This window comes from Lepisosteus oculatus, chromosome 11, assembly GCF_040954835.1.
Source record: "Lepisosteus oculatus isolate fLepOcu1 chromosome 11, fLepOcu1.hap2, whole genome shotgun sequence".
Taxonomy (NCBI): domain Eukaryota; kingdom Metazoa; phylum Chordata; class Actinopteri; order Semionotiformes; family Lepisosteidae; genus Lepisosteus; species Lepisosteus oculatus.
In genome coordinates, this window is record NC_090706.1 from 724668 (window position 1) to 743047 (window position 18380).

The window sequence follows — 18380 nt, forward strand, 5'->3', positions numbered from 1 at the left end:
AAACCTCCACTAAGGAGGGCCGGTGTTTAACGAGACTGGCAGGAGTGGGGTTGAGTTTTGCTGCCACCTTGCTGAACCCCCGATGGCCCGAGCCAGGTGTAACAACACACACATGTACACACAACACACAGACAACACACACAACACACACATACACAACACACACACAACATACACACAAGACACACAACACATACGTACACATTCACACACACAACACTGGGAGGCCGGAGGTCGCGGAGGGTGCAAGCTTTGGGCCGTGTGAGTCTGGAGGGAGCGCTCGCTCGCTGCTGGTTTCTTACACTCTGGGCTCGCGTGTCTCTCCTAACGAGCGGGGCGTCTCCGTCTCCTTCCCCCTGAACCCCAGACCAGCCTCCTCTTCCTGTCCGCTCCCATCACCTGCCCTGCAGACCCCAGCAGTCCCAGGACCCTCTGCCACCTCTCTCCGTGCCACGGCGGGTGAACGCACTGGACCGCGGGGTACTGGGACCCCACCCCAGTCTTTGGACAACCGTGGCCCCGAGTCCCTAGGCTATGGTGGACGGCATCCGAGAGAGGCGCGCCCCTCCTCTGTCAGGCCCTGGGGCGCTCGGACAGGGGACCCACAGGGTCCGGAGGCTCTAGTGACAGAGCCCAGTTCTTCAGCTAGCTCCTCCTTCCAGCTGGGGGACAGAGTGAGACTCCCTGAAGACTGAAACAGAACAACGTCTGTCTTGCAATCAAGACTGTGGGGTACGGTGAGGGAGCCCCAGGCGTCTCGCTCGGAGCACTCTCTGGAGTCTGCACTGGTCCTCAGATTCAGCGCTTTGGCACATTTTTACAGGAGCTGCTGTGCGCTGAAGAGATTATTTATAGATCATAAAGCAGCGAGGAGCCTGTAAATCGCTACAGGGGTCAAGACGAGGGCGTACCTGCGGCTCTTCTGAGTCACTTTAGCATCTTGTCACAAAGACGGCTCCGTCTTCCTGGTTCGACAGGACTGCTGCGTTCCTGGGGTCACAATTGCATCTATTACATTTCTGTGCAGTTATTACACAGGAATGTGTGCTGACGAGGCGAAGCCCTCATCTTCCCCGTGAAAGAGGAACACTGGAAGGCACCAGAGTATCTGATTGGCAGAGATGCCCGCACTGCAGCCATCCCTGGGGTTCCTGGGGCACCGAGTGTCTCCTGGGGTTCCTGGAAGGGGGGGGATCTCTCGCGGTTCTTGGTGGGGTGTGTCTCCCGGGGTTCCTGGGGTACCCTATGTGTCTTCTGGGGTTCTGGGGGGTACCGAGTGTCTCCTGGGTCTCTTGAAACCTCCAGAGGCCCATGAGATGGGAGCAGCTGGAACACTGGTCCACCTCAGCCGAGAGTCATTCATTATTGACACAGGTCATTAAGAGGTGGGAGAACCTACAGACAGGCCAGCCCTCCAGGGGCAGAGATACACCACCGAACAGCAGCAGACTCCAGGACTCTCCGGAGCCTGGGCGCGTCTCTGCTGCAGCTGCAGCACCAGCGGTCAGGAGACTGTGTCTGCGGGTTCAGTCCTGAACACCACTGCGCTCAGGAGCTCTCTCTCCCAGAGCCCCCAGGCGCTGGTCCTGGAAAACCTTGCCCTGGTCGGGGACACACACCTCTCAGGTGACGGTGGCACCAACATACACACAACATGCGCTCCTTATGAAAAAAAAAGCTCGTCAGCTAACCCACTGGGACGAGATCCTTCAGCCTGAATGTGTGATGTGATTCCCCCGATAAAGTGCTTTCTGCGGCGCAAGGGGGACGGACAGACCCGGCCGCTCTGGCGCTCGGACCGCCCGCAGCTGTGCCCCGGGTGTGCAGCCGGGAGGAGCCCCGACCCCGGTCTCGGCTCCGGTGCAGCACATCGCTGCGCTCAGACACACGCAGACGGGTTCCGACACGCAGCGCAGAGCAGGGGGACATTTCCATCGTGGGGGCGACAGGGCGGGGAGCGGGTGAGGGACAGGACAGCCGGGGCCAGAGGGCTCGGACCCCGCCGGACCGGCCGCTAGCGCGTTACTGCACATGAAGGCGCCGGCGCCCGTCCCACCCGGTACCGGCGCTCCGCTGGGTTATATGGGTCAGGCAGGTAACCATGGAGACGAGTGAGCAGGGAAAGGCGCTGCCTCGCGCCGGCCGCGCGCGCCCTGCCTCCTCCTCCTCCTCCTCAGCAGTCGGTCGGTCCCGCCCGCTCGTGGAGGCGCTCTCTCGCGCTCCCCGTCACACACTGTCAGCGTGGAGGCAGGCGGAGGAGACGCAGCAGAGCAGGACCGAGCCGGGGGAGAGACGGACGCAAGACGATGGCATTTCCAGCGGAGCAGTCCGGGCGCACTCCAGTCTAAGCGCTCCTGCGCCTCACTGCGTGCCCAGCGCGGCGGTTCGGTAAGTGTCTGGGCTCACGGGCACCGGGTTTCTACCAGTAAGAGAAACGGGGATGGCGATGCTACCGGTGGAGATGCTAGGACTGGATTTTGTAAAGATTAAAGAGCGTCTTAAAAGGACAAGGGTCCGCACTGCTTCTTTCACTGGTGAAGGTCTCTAAACCGGGGCTCTCCGGACGGGCTGCGCGTAGCGGGGCGCTGTGCCCCCTGGGGCTGTTTCGAACGCGAGATCCCTCTCGGGGTCCCGGGTGCCGGGTCTGGCTCGAGCTCCTCATTGGTATTGCCGGCTCCGTCTTGCTCCGTCTCCCCTCCCGCGTGCCGGGATCTCGGGAGCCCAGGTGCCCCCGCGAGCGCTGGGGGCTGAGCTGCACGATCGGGTCGTTAATTCAACCTGCTGTCTAATGGCGGAGCAACTGTTGCTCCCAGAAATTCACTCCTGCGGGCGGGGAAATGGCTGTACTGGGAATGCGCACCTCCCGATGCATTCATTACACCACAGCAAAGATGAGCGCGCAAGCAAATAAATAAAATTAACGCTCTTGCAAATAAATACCACAACCTCCCCCGGTTATAAAATACGACAATACGACTGTTTTGCAATCAGGTGTCTGCTTTCCTCTGACCAGCGTTTCAGTGAGTCAAGAAAGCCTCATGTCTTTATTCCACAGAGCAGATCAGCTCAGAAGAAATGGTTCTGTGCTGAACTGTACTGGTCCTTTGAAAAGGACGGCAGTCCACCCCACCCCGGGCGTGTGACTCTGCTCTCTCTGGCGCTGTGCTCTAAGGGCTCAGGAGATTCCTTTACAATTCTGCCCAGTTTGGTTTGAAATTGTCCTACAGTTCATTTTGAAGTCCGTTTCCTCCTTTGTCTGCTGCCCAGTGTGATGAGGAGACTGAGAAGCAGTTACACTGTCTTCCTCAGAGAGGGGAGAGAGGAGAGAGAGGTCTGTCTGCAGACCCTAACACAAACACACCCCTCCCCTACCCTAACACACACACAACCCTCTCTCCTACACTAACACACACACACCCCTCCCCTACACTAACACACACACACCCCTCTCCCCTACACTAACACACACACCCCTCCCCTACACTAAAACACACACACCCCTCTCCCCTACACTAACACACACACACCCCTCCCCTACACTAACACACACACACCCCTCTCCCCTACACTAACACACACACACACCCCTCCCCTACACTAACACACACACACCCCTCTCCCCTACACTAACACACACACACCCCTCCCCTACACTAACACACACACCCCTCCCCTACACTAACACACACACACCCCTCTCCCCTACACTAACACACACACACACCCCTCCCCTACACTAACACACACACCCCTCCCCTACACTAACACACACACACCCCTCCCCTACCCTAACACACACACACCTCTCTCCTCTACACTAACACACACACACACCCTTCCCGTACACTAACACACACACACACCTCTCCTCTACACTAACACACACACACACCCCTCCCCTACACTAACACACACACACACCTCTCCTCTACACTAACACACACACACACCTCTCCTCTTAACTAACACACACACCCCTCCCCTACACTAACACACACACCCCTCTCCTCTACACTAACACACACACACCTCTCCTCTTAACTAACACACAAACCCCTCCCCTACACTAACACACACACAACCCTCTCTCCTACACTAACACACACCCCTCCCCTACACTAACACACAAACCTCTCCTCTACACTAACACACACCCCTCTCCCTTACACTAACACACACCCCTCTCCCCTACACTAATACACACACACCCCTCCCCTACACTAACACACACACACACCTCTCTCCCCTACACTAACACACACTCCTCTCCCCTACACTAACACACACACACCCCTCCCCTACACTAACACACACACCCCTCCCCTACACTAACACACACACACCCCTCCCCTACACTAACACACACACACCTCTCCCTTACTCCATGCCTGATTTCAGAGCTCATTATCTCTGTTTCTGTTAGATTTCCACCTCATTCAGCTTTCATTCTTGCTCAGTTCCTGCAGACATCGCCCTGAGATCCTGACCTCTCCCTTCACCCAGTACCGGCTTTGATTTGATTTTTATTCCCAGGCCTTGAAAAAATTGGTTGAAGGCCACATCCAACAGCCCTGTCCTGATGAACTCCAGAGATACCGCATTGTAAGGGCTGGGAGAGTTCTGTCACAATCAAAGACAAGCGCTATAGAATTTGCTTTGTAGAGTCAAGAGAGAATATTTTGCGTGAAAGTCCCATATTTGGTGCTCTGTGTTCTGAACTGGTTGGAGTGGAGCTGAGTCAGTGTGTTGTTGGAGCACGAGGGGGTCGAAGTCAGCGAATCCAGCGTGAGGGCAGGAGAGCGTCCTCAGCCCTGAGCAGAGACAGGGTGCAGGGGGACTGTATGAATCACAGCAGCACGACAGAAAGAGCAGATCTCCAGGCCTGTCATTCTAGAAAGACTCCTGAAGCCCGATTGTCCTCAACGTAGAAGCATGCCTTCCACCAGAGCTCCCGGATAGACTGAAATCTGTGAAAGTATTCAACAAAGAAACCAGTTTTCAACTCCTCCGTTTCCCAGATCTTCACCCGGGTGGGCTTGCTCTTCTATATCTCTGGCTCATGCTTCATATCTGTACCAGGGATGTGCTCCAGATCTGCACCTCTCCTTGTCTGACCCACCATATTACCGATATGATGTCGGTCTGTCAGTGCATCAGTGTGTCCGTGTGTCTGTCAGGGTGTAGGTGTGTCCGTGTCTGTCAGTGTGAAGGTGTGTCGATGTGTCAGTGTGCAGGTGTGTCAGTGTGTGGGGTGCAGATGTGTCAGGGTGCAAGGTGTAGGTGTGTCAGGGTGTAGGTGTGTCAGGGTGCAAGGTGTAGGTGTGTCAGGGTGTAGGTGTGTCAGGGTGCAAGGTGTAGGTGTGTCAGTGTGCGGGTGTGTCAGTGTGCGGGGTGTAGGTGTGTCAGGGTGTAGGTGTGTCAGGGTGTAGCTGTGTCTGGGTGTAGGTGTGTCAGTGTGCGGTGTGTCAATGTGTCAGTGTGCGGGGTGTAGGTGTGTCAGGGTGTAGGTGTGTCAGGGTGTAGGTGTGTCAGTGTGCAGGTGTGTCAGTGTGCGGGGTGTAGGTGTGTCAGTGTGCGGGTGTGTCAGTGTGCGGGGTGTAGGTGTGTCAGGGTGTAGGTGTGTCAGTGTGCAGGTGTGTCAGTGTGCGGGGTGTAGGTGTGTCAGTGTGCAGGTGTGTCAGTGTGCGGGGTGTAGGTGTGTCAGTGTGCGGGTGTGTCAGTGTGCGGGGTGTAGGTGTGTCAGTGTGCGGGGTGTAGCTGTGTCAGTGTGCGGTGTGTCAATGTGTCAGTGTGCGGGTGTGTCAGGGGAGGGTGAAACATTTTAAATTCACACAGTGCTATTGCTATTACTGTGACATCCCTGTTGTCTTCTTTTTATGGATGTTTGCATGAAACTTGACAGCTGTTTTGTCTCAGGAATTCTCCCACTCTGTTTTTTTGCTCAGCGCCCAGGACGCACTGTATATCACGCTAGCAGTTCGTTCTCCAGTGCGTACCCGGTGACCTGTGGCTGTTTACATTTATTTAACGCACGTTAGATAAGTGGGAGAGGCATGCGGTCTGGCTTCTACTTCAGCGGGAGCTGCTCTGAAGACCGACCCCCTGCGTTACACAATCGTCACGCTCACACGGGGGCTGCAGACAGGCCCTGCGCGCCAGCGGCTCCAGCCCGTGTGTATCTGATTCAGGGGCCTGTCTCTTGAGTGTCGCGCAGGGCCTGACAAAGATGCACACACACAGAAGCAGCACTACTGCAGTGCGACCGTGCCCTTCGCCCATTCACTCACCTCAGTCTGCTTCCCTCTTGCCTGTCTCAGTGCTCCTCGTCCTCTGTGTGGCGCTGGACACTGAATCGCACTGTCCTTCTGTCAGCACTTCCTGTCCTGGGTCTCCAGCGCCGCAGACACCTGCTTCCCTCCTGCCTCGCTGATCCCCCTCACCGGCAGCCCTGGCAGGCTGGGGGTGTGTCCCTCTGGGCTCTGGGCTGGGTCTCCTGCTGGTCCCCCTGCATTACTCTGGGGCCTTTCATCTCCTCCCATGGCTTTCACAGAACTCTATAGAGCCGATGCTCACATGTTCTTCCCTTCACTTCCTTGCAACAATCTTGCCACACCCCTTCTCACAGGCCACGCCCCCACCCCTGTCGCGACAACCTCACAACGCCCTTTCTCTCAAGCCACGCCCCCAACCCTGTCGCGACAACCTCACCACGCCCCTTCTTTCAGGCCACGCCCCCACCCCAGTCACGTCAGCCTCGTCAAGTCCCTTTTCTCAGGCCACGCCTTTTTGCAGTTTGTGTATCACTGTATCATTTTGCAAATCACCCCAGATAGGGGTGTCTCCTAAGCAAATAGTTTAGTTTCATGCTGTTGGAAACACTGGGAAAAATCAGGGTTCTAAGATAAATAAAGCATGTTGCTGGCTTCCTGTAATATTTGGGTGATGTAGGTCTGGATATTTAGTTCTGTGTATTAATGGATACACTGAAGTTGCTGAGACGAGTCTTTGTGTGTCTTAATGATACGTTTAGGCACCAGGTCTTGCCATGCAGATCTGATGAGAGACAGTCAGCTGAATCATGTCATTGTTAATAAGCCACAAATACTGACAGTCAGGCAGGAACAATGACAGATCACACTGCATTCATTACAGACTCATTGACAAGAAAATTAACCAAATTAGATCCCTGACACTCAAGTACCCTTTCAGAACATTAGGAATTTGAAATTCTGGCCGGCTGGATTTGAGTGACTGCGAGCACACCAACAGAACCCAGGTGTCTTCCTTTCTCTTCCTGGGAATGTGACTGGAACTGTCATTTTATTACAAAGTCAGAGTAATCAGTATCAGGAGCAGTTTAATCTTTCTATTGGAATGATTAATCATTTTTGCCTTCTGGGGTCTATTTTTACAACATCCTTGTGTCTGGAGATATTAAAGTCCAGTCCGGCGCACTACTTCACTGCAGACAGCTACTTAATTGTTACTTCGATCCTGGTAATTAGCAATTAAATAATGAAGTGGCTGACTATTACAAAATTCTTGAGGGCTGAGTAGCCCTGCCCTCTGGATTCTTCTGTTCATCATGCAGTAAGGAAGGGAAATCCTTTATTTTTCTAATGAAAGGAGTTCTGGAGAACCCTACCAGGAAGTTCTGTAGGATGCGTGTACAACTCCATAAGGATGGCCACAACCCAGAGTCCTGCAGGAGATTTCTATGGTATAATTAGATAACACAGCACCATTGAACTGTGTGCTGCCATTGTGCTCCGAGTGTATGACCCCCAGTGCAGTGCGAGAGGGAGAGGTGCACCCCAGTGGCGGAGGTGGGTGGCTTAACTCCGCCTTTTCTGCTTTCAAAAGTATGCAGGGCACCTGCTCAGTTCATGGGTGTGTCCGCGGCGTCCTCGCTGTGCTCTCGGCGTGCAGCCCGATGTCTGGTGCCTCGTGAGACTTCAAGAAAACAGGATCGTTCAGTGTTTGGCGTCGTGGTTAGCCCTTCCTCCCAGAGGGAGATGTGTCTTCATGGGTCCCGAATGAGCAGCAGTCGGGTTCATGATGCAGCTCTCTAGGAACAGCAGCAGCCGGCAGGCCGCGTATCGAAAGGCTCACTGGCAGTGTGGGGGCAGCTGCAGAGGTGGAGATGGGCTGGCGGAGGGATGTTAGAGAGCGAGAGAAGTCTTACGTATAGTATTTATAGTGATCTAGGTGAGAAAACGAGGTCCGGATTGATTCCCAATTCCTGAACGCTGAGGCAGATTGAACCTGGCTGTTGTCATTCGTCCCGGACGTGCGTTATGAGCTTCATTTCTTCCCCAATAGAAGCATCACATCTTCTCTCTCGTCTCTCCCTGACCCTCTTCTTGCTTCACACTGCTTTCCCGATGAGCATTTCCCATGGCGCTGAGCCACAGACAGGGCAGGGAGCTGATCAGCCTGGCTGCAGAGGCAGTGTGTGTTCCGGGTCAGATTTTCTCTGGATCGGGATCTGGAGCGGTGCATGGTTCTGACGTTTTTTCAGGTTATCATCATCGGCACTGTAAGTATTTTATGCCAGAAACCAAGTAAATCACCTATAAATGGGCGTTTGTGCAGAACAAGATAATGATTGATCCCTTAACGTGCAGAAATGTCAACATTTAAAATCTGAACATGCAAAAATACAATCAACAAAAATAAATTCAGGCCTGACTGTCAGAAGCCCATCTGACAGAACTGCCAGCTCTTTTGTAAAAATAAATCTATGTGCTCAAAAGCCCCTTTTATTATGAAACACAGCTGTCTGCCGCAACGGCACAGAGACGGTGCCTGTTTTACTTCAAAGCCTTCGAGAGCCGCCAGCGCGTCTCGCCAGCGCCGGAGCCTTGTCTGAGCTCGCAGCGCCGGAGACCTGACAGGCTCAGCAGCAGCACAGTCGCTCTGCTGCTGCCAGGCGGGAGACGCGCCGGGCTCTGGCAGCGCTGGCCCAGCGGCTCTGTCCTCCACGGCCCCAGAGCCCAGGCGCACCCCTCTCCCTGCGCGCTGCGCCCCCACACCGTGAAGACGGTCTCAGTAGGTCAGGCGCAGAGGCTGCTGGGAGGGCGTACTCTTCCTGGGCCTGCAGAAATCGCTGTGCTTCTGCGGCGCGGTCCGGCAGCGGTGTTTCTGTCCCATGACCTCTCTCTCTCTCTCCTCCCCCTCCAGCCTCCAGCCACCCCCCCCCGCGCCCCCCCTTGCCGTTGGCGGAGGATGTTAAGCAGCGAGGTGGCGAGTGGCGCAGTGAGCGCGGCGGCGGCGGCGGCGGCGGCGGCGAGGAACGTGGTGCGCAGCTCCAGCATCAGCGGGGAGATGTACAACATGGAGAAGAGCCACAGCGGGCCGCCCGACGCCGCCGGCCTCTCCACCAATAAGAAGAGGCGCTCCAGCCTGGGCGCCAAGATGGTGGCCATCGTGGGCCTCTCCCAGTGGAGCAAGAGCACACTGCAGCTCAACCAGCCAGGTGCGTCCCTCCGCTGCCAGCACAGGCCTCTCCTCCCGCACGAGCGCCTCGCTCAGGCCACAGGAGTCCCAGTCGAGCAAGAGTGGGTGCATAGCTTGAGCAAAGCATTCCTGAGTCTGCTTTTCTCTGGGTTTTCCTTTAAAGTCGTTGCTTTGGCAGACTCCCAGCTGTGGGGGAGAAGTGTCTGACTTGCAATCAGACCGGTTAACTCATCTATCTGGGATCCCAGGAGTTGAGCCTGAGTCATGTGCCTCCTGCCCTGGTCCAGCTACCTACCAAGCGGGGCTGAATACCCTTTCTCATGTTCGTGTTTCTGGCCAGCTCTCTTGACACCTTGACTCCACTAGCGAGACACTGCAGGCCGTTAAAACTGCAGCCAGCATCTCATCTGCAACATTGCTCGTGCACAGCAGGACATGTGAGGGGGACACAGTCAAGACCTCAAGTACACGGTGCACAGAGATCTGTGAAGGGTCGAGCAGACTCTAGAACGAGACACAGTAGAGATTGTGAAGACTCTAGAATGCAGCACAGTACAGGTCACGCGAGGGACAAGGTCTTGAGCACGACTCCACAGTAGGATCCAGAAATATTATCGTCTTATTTCAAGCTTACTACAGCTTTGGGGTTTTGAAACAAGAATTAAAAACAGCGATTCCTTCATGTCAGGCTGAGCAAGGGCTGCAGCGCAGCACCACCAGTCTGCTGCTTTTAAGAAATTAAAACTGTATCAATATCTCCGGTGCAAAATGCCTTGGTGATCGTTCATGAGTAAGACGGGGCTTCCTTGCCTGAAGTCTCATGTCACACGAACTCCTGAACATGAACATAGGTGGCAGAAAGTGTTAGCAAGAGGAGCCTCCATGCCATGTGCAGAGCAGCCCAGCCCCAGGCCTGGGTAAATACGATAAACACAGCTGACACAGCTCAGCCCACCCAGTGAAGTCATCTCCATATCGGCTCCTCTCTAAACAATGTGACCTTTTCAGAGCCCCTCTCCTGCTCGACAGGCCCTTGAGATGATCAAAGCCCAGGATCCATGTGAGCTCACTCCGCTCTCTGGCTCTGTCCCAGGACCCTGTTTCCTGGCAGCGCCCGCAGGCTGGGGCACAGCCTCCCTGAAGCTGCAGGGGCTCTCGCAGATCATCCTTCCACCTGCGGAGGTGTGTTGTACCTACAGACACCGCGTCGCCCTGTCCCCCAGAGGCATCACACTCTCGGCTCCATCCAACACAGGGAACAGTCTTTCCCTCCCTTTAGCCTAAAGCCTCTGCTCCTCCCTGCTTCTCAGAATTTAGTGGAAGGGGCTGTTAAAGATCTCTAAAATGAGCGCTGAACTGCACTGCGCTGTTGTTGTTGTTTGAAGTGCGTGCTGTACATTAACAAAGCTGCAGGAAGAACACGGTCCCTAAATTTAGAAGCTGACTTCAGCCCTGAGGAGAACAGCTTGCAGAGGCCTGCCAGCTTAGCAGGTTAACAGGCTTCTGTTCCAACAGCCGAGGGCTGTGTGAAGCTGGTGGAGGGGATGGCGCAGGCTCTGAAGACGAGCTGGATCCTCAGCACGGCCGGCCTGTCAGTGGCTTCCATCACACACAGGATTCAAATGCTCTGGGCCTCCATTTGGACAGGTTTGCACAGTGATTATGAGGCCCTGGTCTTGACTACGATCAGTCAGATTCTGTCTATCTTATCTTCTTTCATTGTTGGCAAAAAGGTACAAATATTTTCACCTTCACAGTCTGCCGTCAGCGACAGACATTATCGGCTGTCAGATTAGCACCAGCATGTCACACAGTGACTCCTACCTCGTTGACCCCTGTGGTTAACAGTGTTGCTGTCTGTGCCAGGTGGCTAATTGGGTGAGTGACTGGACCAGTCAGGAATCCTCAGACCTCTCCGATCAGTCAATTGAAGCGTTTGAGTTACAGACATTTATCCATGTCTCAATTACTCTGCTGTAAAAGGGCAATTATTGAAATACAAGAGAAACGTGTTTTAGGTCTTGTATTTTATGTCGAGCTTTTAATTTGCTCCCTCTGAATTAATCCAGAAGCCTGTGTTTTTCTGCAGTGTGCTTCTCTGTGTGTCCTCGTGTGTTTGGCCCTCTCGTAGGGATGACTTCATCAAGTGATTCTGCGGCTCTCACAGTTCCTGGAAAGCAATGCAAGGTGACTCTGATGCGATTAGAGGGCTCGAGAGGCCCTCAGCAGTACCCAGCTGACGGTGTCATGCGACTTCCTCACAGAAACGAGTCCGATTCCACCAGCTCCTTCACTTTGGTGGCAAAGCGTTCAGTCCATCCGAGTCTGCTTGACCTGGATTCGTTTGCTGTTAACAGAGGCTGGAGGTCATGGCCAACCTATGGGTTTTAGGATTCCATAGCCACAATAGGATGAATCTCTTTCACAAACACCCTCATTCAGCACAGTTTCTAAACCTTGTATCATTCTGTAGTCTTGCGTGGTTTAAGAATGGGGTTGCAAGTGTGAGAACAAAAAACACATTAGACAGATGAGCAAGCCTCTAAAAAGACGCATTTACTTGCTGTTGTGCAGAGCAATTTATCATTTTTTACAGCAGCCAAGACATTTTGGATTGTACTAGCTGTATTTTCTGCAATGCACACTGAATGCGATTCGTTGTTAGTAAATATTTACAGTGAAAATTTGATTAGCTCGTGAAGGATTAGTAATGAGAGAACACCGCAGAGACACCTTTCAGCACCAAGGACAGCAGCCCTGCCCCCTGCTGGCAGGACTGTAGAACTCCAGCTGAGAACATCCCTCATCTGCTGGGCAGTGAAGCACCAATACAATGAGAAGAGATGCACAAGTCGTAGATTTATTTTGTGGACATAAAAATGTTACAAATGTGTTTGACTATCAAGCTCCTATCATGACTGGAAAAGTGCGTCCTCAGTGTTTGTTGATGGCACAAATCGAGGAATTTCCTGTTCTGATATTCAAAGAAAATGTTCTTTGAAACACTTGCTTGGCTACCCCATTATAACCTGTAGAATGCCCTCAGTGTCCCAGACACTGGCCCTGTGAGGAACACAAAGAGAGTTACTAACGAGGGGGGCTCATTCTGCCTGTCTAGCCTGTTTCATGCTTGTGTGAGCTGGTTTCAGGAATGGCCTGAAGACAACTGAAATAACATGTTTCTGTGGCTATAAAGAGCACACAATGGAGGCCCAGAGAGGGGTTCTTGAGCCAGGGAGTGTATTTGAGAACCACAGGGGCTGTTTGTCTAAGGAGTAAGGAGCACGGGAGCAGTGTGTTTAAGGAGTTAGGAGCACAGGAGCTGTGTGTTTAAGGAGTAAGGAGCACAGGGGTTGTGTGTTTAAGGAGTAAGGAGCACAGGAGCAGTGTTTAAGGAGTAAGGAGCACAGGGGCTGTTTGTTTAAGGAGTAAGGAGCACAGGAGCTATGTGTTTAAGGAGTAAGGAGCACAGGGGCTGTTTGTTTAAGGAGTAAGGAGCACAGGGGCTGTGTTTTAAAGGAGTAAGGAGCACAGGAGCAGTGTTTAAGGAGTAAGGAGCACAGGGGCTGTGTATTTAAGGAGTAAGGAGCACAGGGGCTGTTTGTTTAAGGAGTAAGGAGCACAGGGGCTGTTTGTTTAAGGAGTAAGGAGCACAGGGGCTGTGTATTTAAGGAGTAAGGAGCACAGGGGCTGTTTGTTTAAGGAGTAAGGAGCACAGGAGCTGTTTGTTTAAGGAGTAAGGAGCACAGGGGCTGTGTGTTTAAGGAGTAGGAGCACAGGGGCTGTGTGTTTAAGGAGTAAGGAGCACAGGGGCTGTGTGTTTAAGAAGTAAGGTGCACAACACAGATAACAAGCAGATGCCTGGACTGAAGCATCACTGTGGTTAAAGGACACAATGCCAGTTAGCAGCTCTGACATAATGTGCTACATTATCCCCTTCCTGGTCTGTCGAGGGGGCTCAGCTCTATGAAATGAAGTTATTTGCTAATAGGGGGGCTTTATTGAGAGCTGGGCCCTTGAAAGTACAGGAGTGATATTTAACCAGCAGAAAATTACAAGTTGTGTGACTCCAACAAAACAAAAATCAGAGCGGCTTCCTGATTCAAGCACTATTTATAGAGCCTTTGCAAAGCGGCAGACTGAAATAGAAACTCTTTTTCTTTTCAGGAACAAAACCATTGTAATGCTCTTCAGCACATAAATCCTATTCAAACGCCACTTTCAACATTTCAGTTAGTAGTTAGAGAGACAGCGTGAGCCACAAATTTCAATAACCTGGGCATTTTTTATTTTCCGATCCTGAACAGTCCTGAGCATGTGTTTTGCTATTAACGATAATGTAAATTTTTTATTAGATGCACATTGATATGCATGTTGAGTATTAGCAGATGAATTAAAACACAATGAATGGCAAGCTGGTATTTATAGAAAGAAGGAGAAAAGAGTGAGGGTTTGGGCCTCTGTTAATACTGTTTCTAAGCAATCTGTTAATATGTTATTAACAAGTTTATAAGACATTATATTATGACGTACTCTAGGCTCAGGGCTATGGGTACAGGGCAATGCAGGCTCAGGTCAGGATCAGAGTTTTATTACTAACATTCAGAGGTCTGCCATTATCACATTTATTTCACTCCATGAATACGTATTAATATATTGCATTATAAATGACATTTGCAATCCCTGTTACCTTTTTATTATAGGTATTATAGGAAGTATTTATGACTTTATAAATGTGACATCCTGAAGCAGAGTAAAATGTCAATGAGCATAGTGAAATCATGGTAAAGGCACAGTAAAGCAAAATTGAGGCATGGTAAAATTACACAGCATTGTAAAAATATAGCAAAGGAAATTTGTGGTAAAAACATAAAACAACGTGCAAAACTGAAACTTCTTAGTCTTGAAGAGGAACGGTCATGAGAAGACCTTGATTGAAGCATTCGAAATCCCCAAGAAAGACAGAAGAAGGAGAAGCTGAGCAGAATGAGCAGGAGAACATGAACCGGCAATAAGGAGGCACTGATTTCTGTTGTTGGGCTGTGGACTGGCTGCCAGGCCATGTTCTTAAAGCTGATACATCGGTTTCTTTCAGGAAGCAGCTGGATGAAATCCAGAGATATCTCAGCTATTAATTGCCAAACAACTAATGTTAGATGGGCTGCACGATTGCGTTCATGCCATTTCTAACATTCTCAGTTCGCCACAACAAACGTTTGCAGGAGCAGTATCGAGTGGGAGGTGGGAGGTAAATAATTCCTTGTGCAACCTTGAACAGCGAGAGGGGTCTCTCACTTGGGGGTGCAGGCAGTCGTGTGACACCGTTCCCTGTGGGGGGCTCTTCGTGTAGATACGTTCGATAAGCCCCCTTGTCTCCCCCCGGCCGAGAGGACCCTATTATCCCTCTCCTGCACGGGAGGCACGGCCAGGCTGCTGGGAGCCGCTGCGGCGGCTGTACCAGGGCCTGTATGGGCATCACGGTGCCAGGGAGCTGCCTGCTGCCACTCCAGCTCCTGTCTCCCCAGCCGACCTGCAGCACTGGCACCCACAGAGAAAGCAAGCACTGGGAACGCTGTGCGGACGGAGGAAGAGACAGACAGAGAGACACTCAGACAGGGGGCGGAGAGGGAGAGGGGGGGCTATTCTTCCCCAGCAGCTCCTGTGTCCGGTGCTCTGCGATGTCTGGAAATCTAACGCCACCACACAACTGCAGAAACACAGCGTGCGAGGGACCTGTCAGACAGGGGGGATCCGGGCAGTGCCCGATTTCTCTAGTGGCAGGTGGAGAGACACAAAAATGGCTTAATCGCAGCTCATTTTTAAAACCCCCAGAACGGGCTCCTCTGAAGACTCCTGTCATTTTCTCTGAGCATCAGCATGGCAAATAACCAGGAGAGCTGTGCAATGAAAAAAATGCAAATCACGAATTTAGCCTTAGTAAACTATCTACCGTACATATCTCACCAGTGCAAAGTGCTTTAAAACACAGCTGTCTGGGTGTTTGTGATCAGTTCGTGCTGACGGGATCTCTGCCAGGCTATAACCGACATGCACAGTTTGTAGCTGTTTGTTTCCCTTGGCAGATCGGGCTCATTGAGAAGGGAGGATTCTGGCTCTTGGCTTTGAGGCGTCGTAACTCACGATTCCTTTTTATTTTTACGTTTTTAAAAATAAAATAATTTCAAAAGGGAGTGCAGGCCTTTCTAGAGAAATTAATTCCCTGCGGGATCAAGAGGCTTGTTTTTAATGTCTCAATTGCTTTTTTTTTAAAACGGCCGGCAAGATGTCTATCTCACGAGATCAAAGCCGGGCTTTGCTCTGCGTCGTGAAACAGGGGGCTGAGGGCTTTTGAAATCCTTACCATCCAGCGCTGCTGATGGATTCTCGGATTCCGGCTCCCTTCCCCTCTCCCCTCTGTGAACGAACGCGCAGGGAGCCGTCCTCCTGATTGGGAAGGGGCAGCCCAGTCCGAAGCTATACGCATCTCTCCTCTCGGTTACTGTTGCTAGGTCTGTGAGAACACTGCAGTCCCGGCCTCAGCCAATCAGCAGGCAGGGGCTGCAGCAGCGTTTCAAACAAACAGATGAAAATGGAATTAATGAACTTCACATCATCATGAAACATTTACACCCGGAGATGGATCATTTGCAAAATGATACGGCAAAAATAGAAACTACGTAAAAAACAGACCCTGTTTCCTCTCCCTGCCTCCATCAGCCTCCTAGATGAAGCGCTGCTCCCAGACTGCAATCTTGGCTGAGGAAGAGACAACTGGTTCTGTCTCTTTATCGATTGTTCTTAAAGCCCTGCTTACGAACTTATTCGATTTTTTACCCGTGCCGTCCATCTCCCTGCGTGCCTGTCCCCAGTGAGCCACAGTGAACTCTCCTGGGTATCGGATCGGGACCTTCGATAGCTCCAGAACTTCCAGCTGTCCACTCTGGCTGGGCGGCACACCAAGAACTGGACAGCAGTCTCTGCTTGTCTGATCCCTCTCGCTATAAGAGGAATCCTGCAGGAACATCAGCAGCCCTGGCCTGAGACACAAGAATGCTCCCCTTTGCCCCTTGTAGTGTCCGGCCAGGGAAACCTGCAGTGTGCTCACACCCACGAGGGAGTTAGTGGTGTGCCATTTCTGCCACACTCCCAGCTCGCAGGCTTTACAATCAGGCGAAGACAGACAGACAGACCGTGGGCGTCCCACGAATCTGCTGGTCCTGGACTGCGCCTCCTCTTGGCCTGCAGGGCGGCGCTGTGTGGAGTTCAGGCTGTAGAAGACAGTACCCACAGGTGGGACAGGGGGAGTGTGGACGTGCTGCTGGGATGTGAGCTGTGACAGACTGGCCGGTGGAGCAAACCTGCTCTCGCGTGATGGCCGCACGCTCTCGCCCCTGTCTTCCTCCTCACGAGGAAGGGTGATGAACTCGAAGGAGTGCTTACCTAACTCATTCTGGAGCTAGCTTGCGAGCTGCAGCGCAGACATAGAAGACAAAACTAAAAATAACAGGTCATGATAATCGGTAGAGGGATTCTTCTCCTTCACTGAAAGCTGTTTCAATTATTCACTGTGTGGAAACCTGCCCCCCCGCCTTCGCTCAGTGCATCTCTGCGGGAGCCACTTCCATTGCTAAGGCAGAGGCGACCGCAAGAGAAGGCATTGCTCCGACCTGCATGTGGAGAAGGACAGCTTTCGTTAGGGCTGAGTGGATTGAAAGTCTGCTTCACAGACTCAGACCGGGAGAGTGTTTGTTTCTGTGAGGGGCTGTGTTGTTCATATCTAGACTGGTGCAATTTTTAGGAACAAGTAAAGGTTAATTCCATGCTGCAGAGTAGGAGGGAGAGATGAGTTTTGGGCTGTTGGGTCTTCTTCAGGTGTGTGAGAGTAACGTGTTGAGGGCAGCGCCGGTCACAGTGGGCACACAGGTGGTATTATTACAGATACTTTGAGGTGTGTGCCATCTCTCGCCATTACCCACCACTATGGTAACCTGAATCCGTTCCAGTTTCTGATGCAAAACAAAATATCAAAAATAAGAAATTCAGTTAGGACTGAAAATAAAATAAAAACTGAAGAGCACAGGGTACTGTATGTCTGAAAAGCCAGTAACAGAAGGTCTGGGAGGATGAGGTCACTGGTCTCGGAGTGTGTTTGTGTGTGTGTGTGTGTGTGATGCCAGCCCAGCGCCGTGCCTGTCCAGCTGCCGAAGGCCTAGTTGGCGAGCTCCCCCAGTCACAGAGCGGGGTTCACTCCACCGCACGGGGGTGTACAGGGCTGCCAGGGTTCGCCCAGGTGCTACAGCGCACCAGGAGCAGTGGGAGGGACCCAGTGCTGCCTTCCTCTCGGGGTGCGCGGAGGAGCTGTGCCCAGGCTGAAGGAGGGGTGTTGCCACAGAGACAGAGGCGAGGGGATCTGAGACCGTCTGGAGGGGCCTTGCTGCATTGCAGGCGAAATTGCCATGGAAACAGGGGAAGGGAACACAGCCCAACAGCACACTGAGGAGGAAGTCGGGATCAGCTCCACTGCAGAAGCCCCAGAGGCACAGAGCGCTGTGCTCATCATGGGGCCCCCTGTCTCTGAACAGAGCGCTGTGCTCATCATGGGGACCCCTGTCTCTGCACAGAGCGCTGTGCTCATCATGGGGACCCCTGTCTCTGCACAGAGCGCTGTGCTCATCATGGGGTCCCCTGTCTCTGCACAGAGCGCTGTGCTCATCATGGGGACCCCTGTCTCTGCACAGAGCGCTGTGCTCATCTCCCTCTGTACTTGTTAGGCTCAGACTGATCACAATGAGATGAGTTAGTGAAGATTAGCAACATTATTACTGTACATTGCAGTTTGGACATCAGGCTCTGTAAGGCCTGCTGAAATAGAAACTATGGAAATTTTTAGTTTAAATTTTAAATTATGGAAATTGGTGAGG

General features: G+C 52.4%; 1 protein-coding gene and 1 long non-coding RNA gene across 3 annotated transcripts in view; one reads left to right on the forward strand and one right to left on the reverse strand.

The window, feature by feature from the left end:
• Positions 1-2105: 2105 nt before the first annotated feature.
• The window catches only part of rims3 (regulating synaptic membrane exocytosis 3), a 28926-nt gene continuing 12651 nt past the window's right edge, over positions 2106-18380 (forward strand). Inside the window, exons 1-3 of one of the 2 annotated variants that reach the window (XM_015348484.2) lie at positions 2106-2388; positions 8390-8539; positions 9184-9478. In XM_015348484.2, the coding sequence (XP_015203970.2) occupies positions 8501-8539; positions 9184-9478 (334 nt within the window). In that variant the 5' untranslated portion in view covers positions 2106-2388; positions 8390-8500. The remainder of the gene's footprint in view (positions 2389-8389; positions 8540-9183; positions 9479-18380) is intronic. The other variant, XM_015348485.2, reaches the window with a different exon arrangement.
• LOC138241697 (uncharacterized) lies at positions 13876-17514 on the reverse strand. The gene is made up of 3 exons (XR_011190960.1): positions 16150-17514; positions 15821-16017; positions 13876-15031 (listed from the first exon to the last, which is right to left on the reverse strand). It is a non-coding gene; the product is annotated as an uncharacterized lncRNA (long non-coding RNA).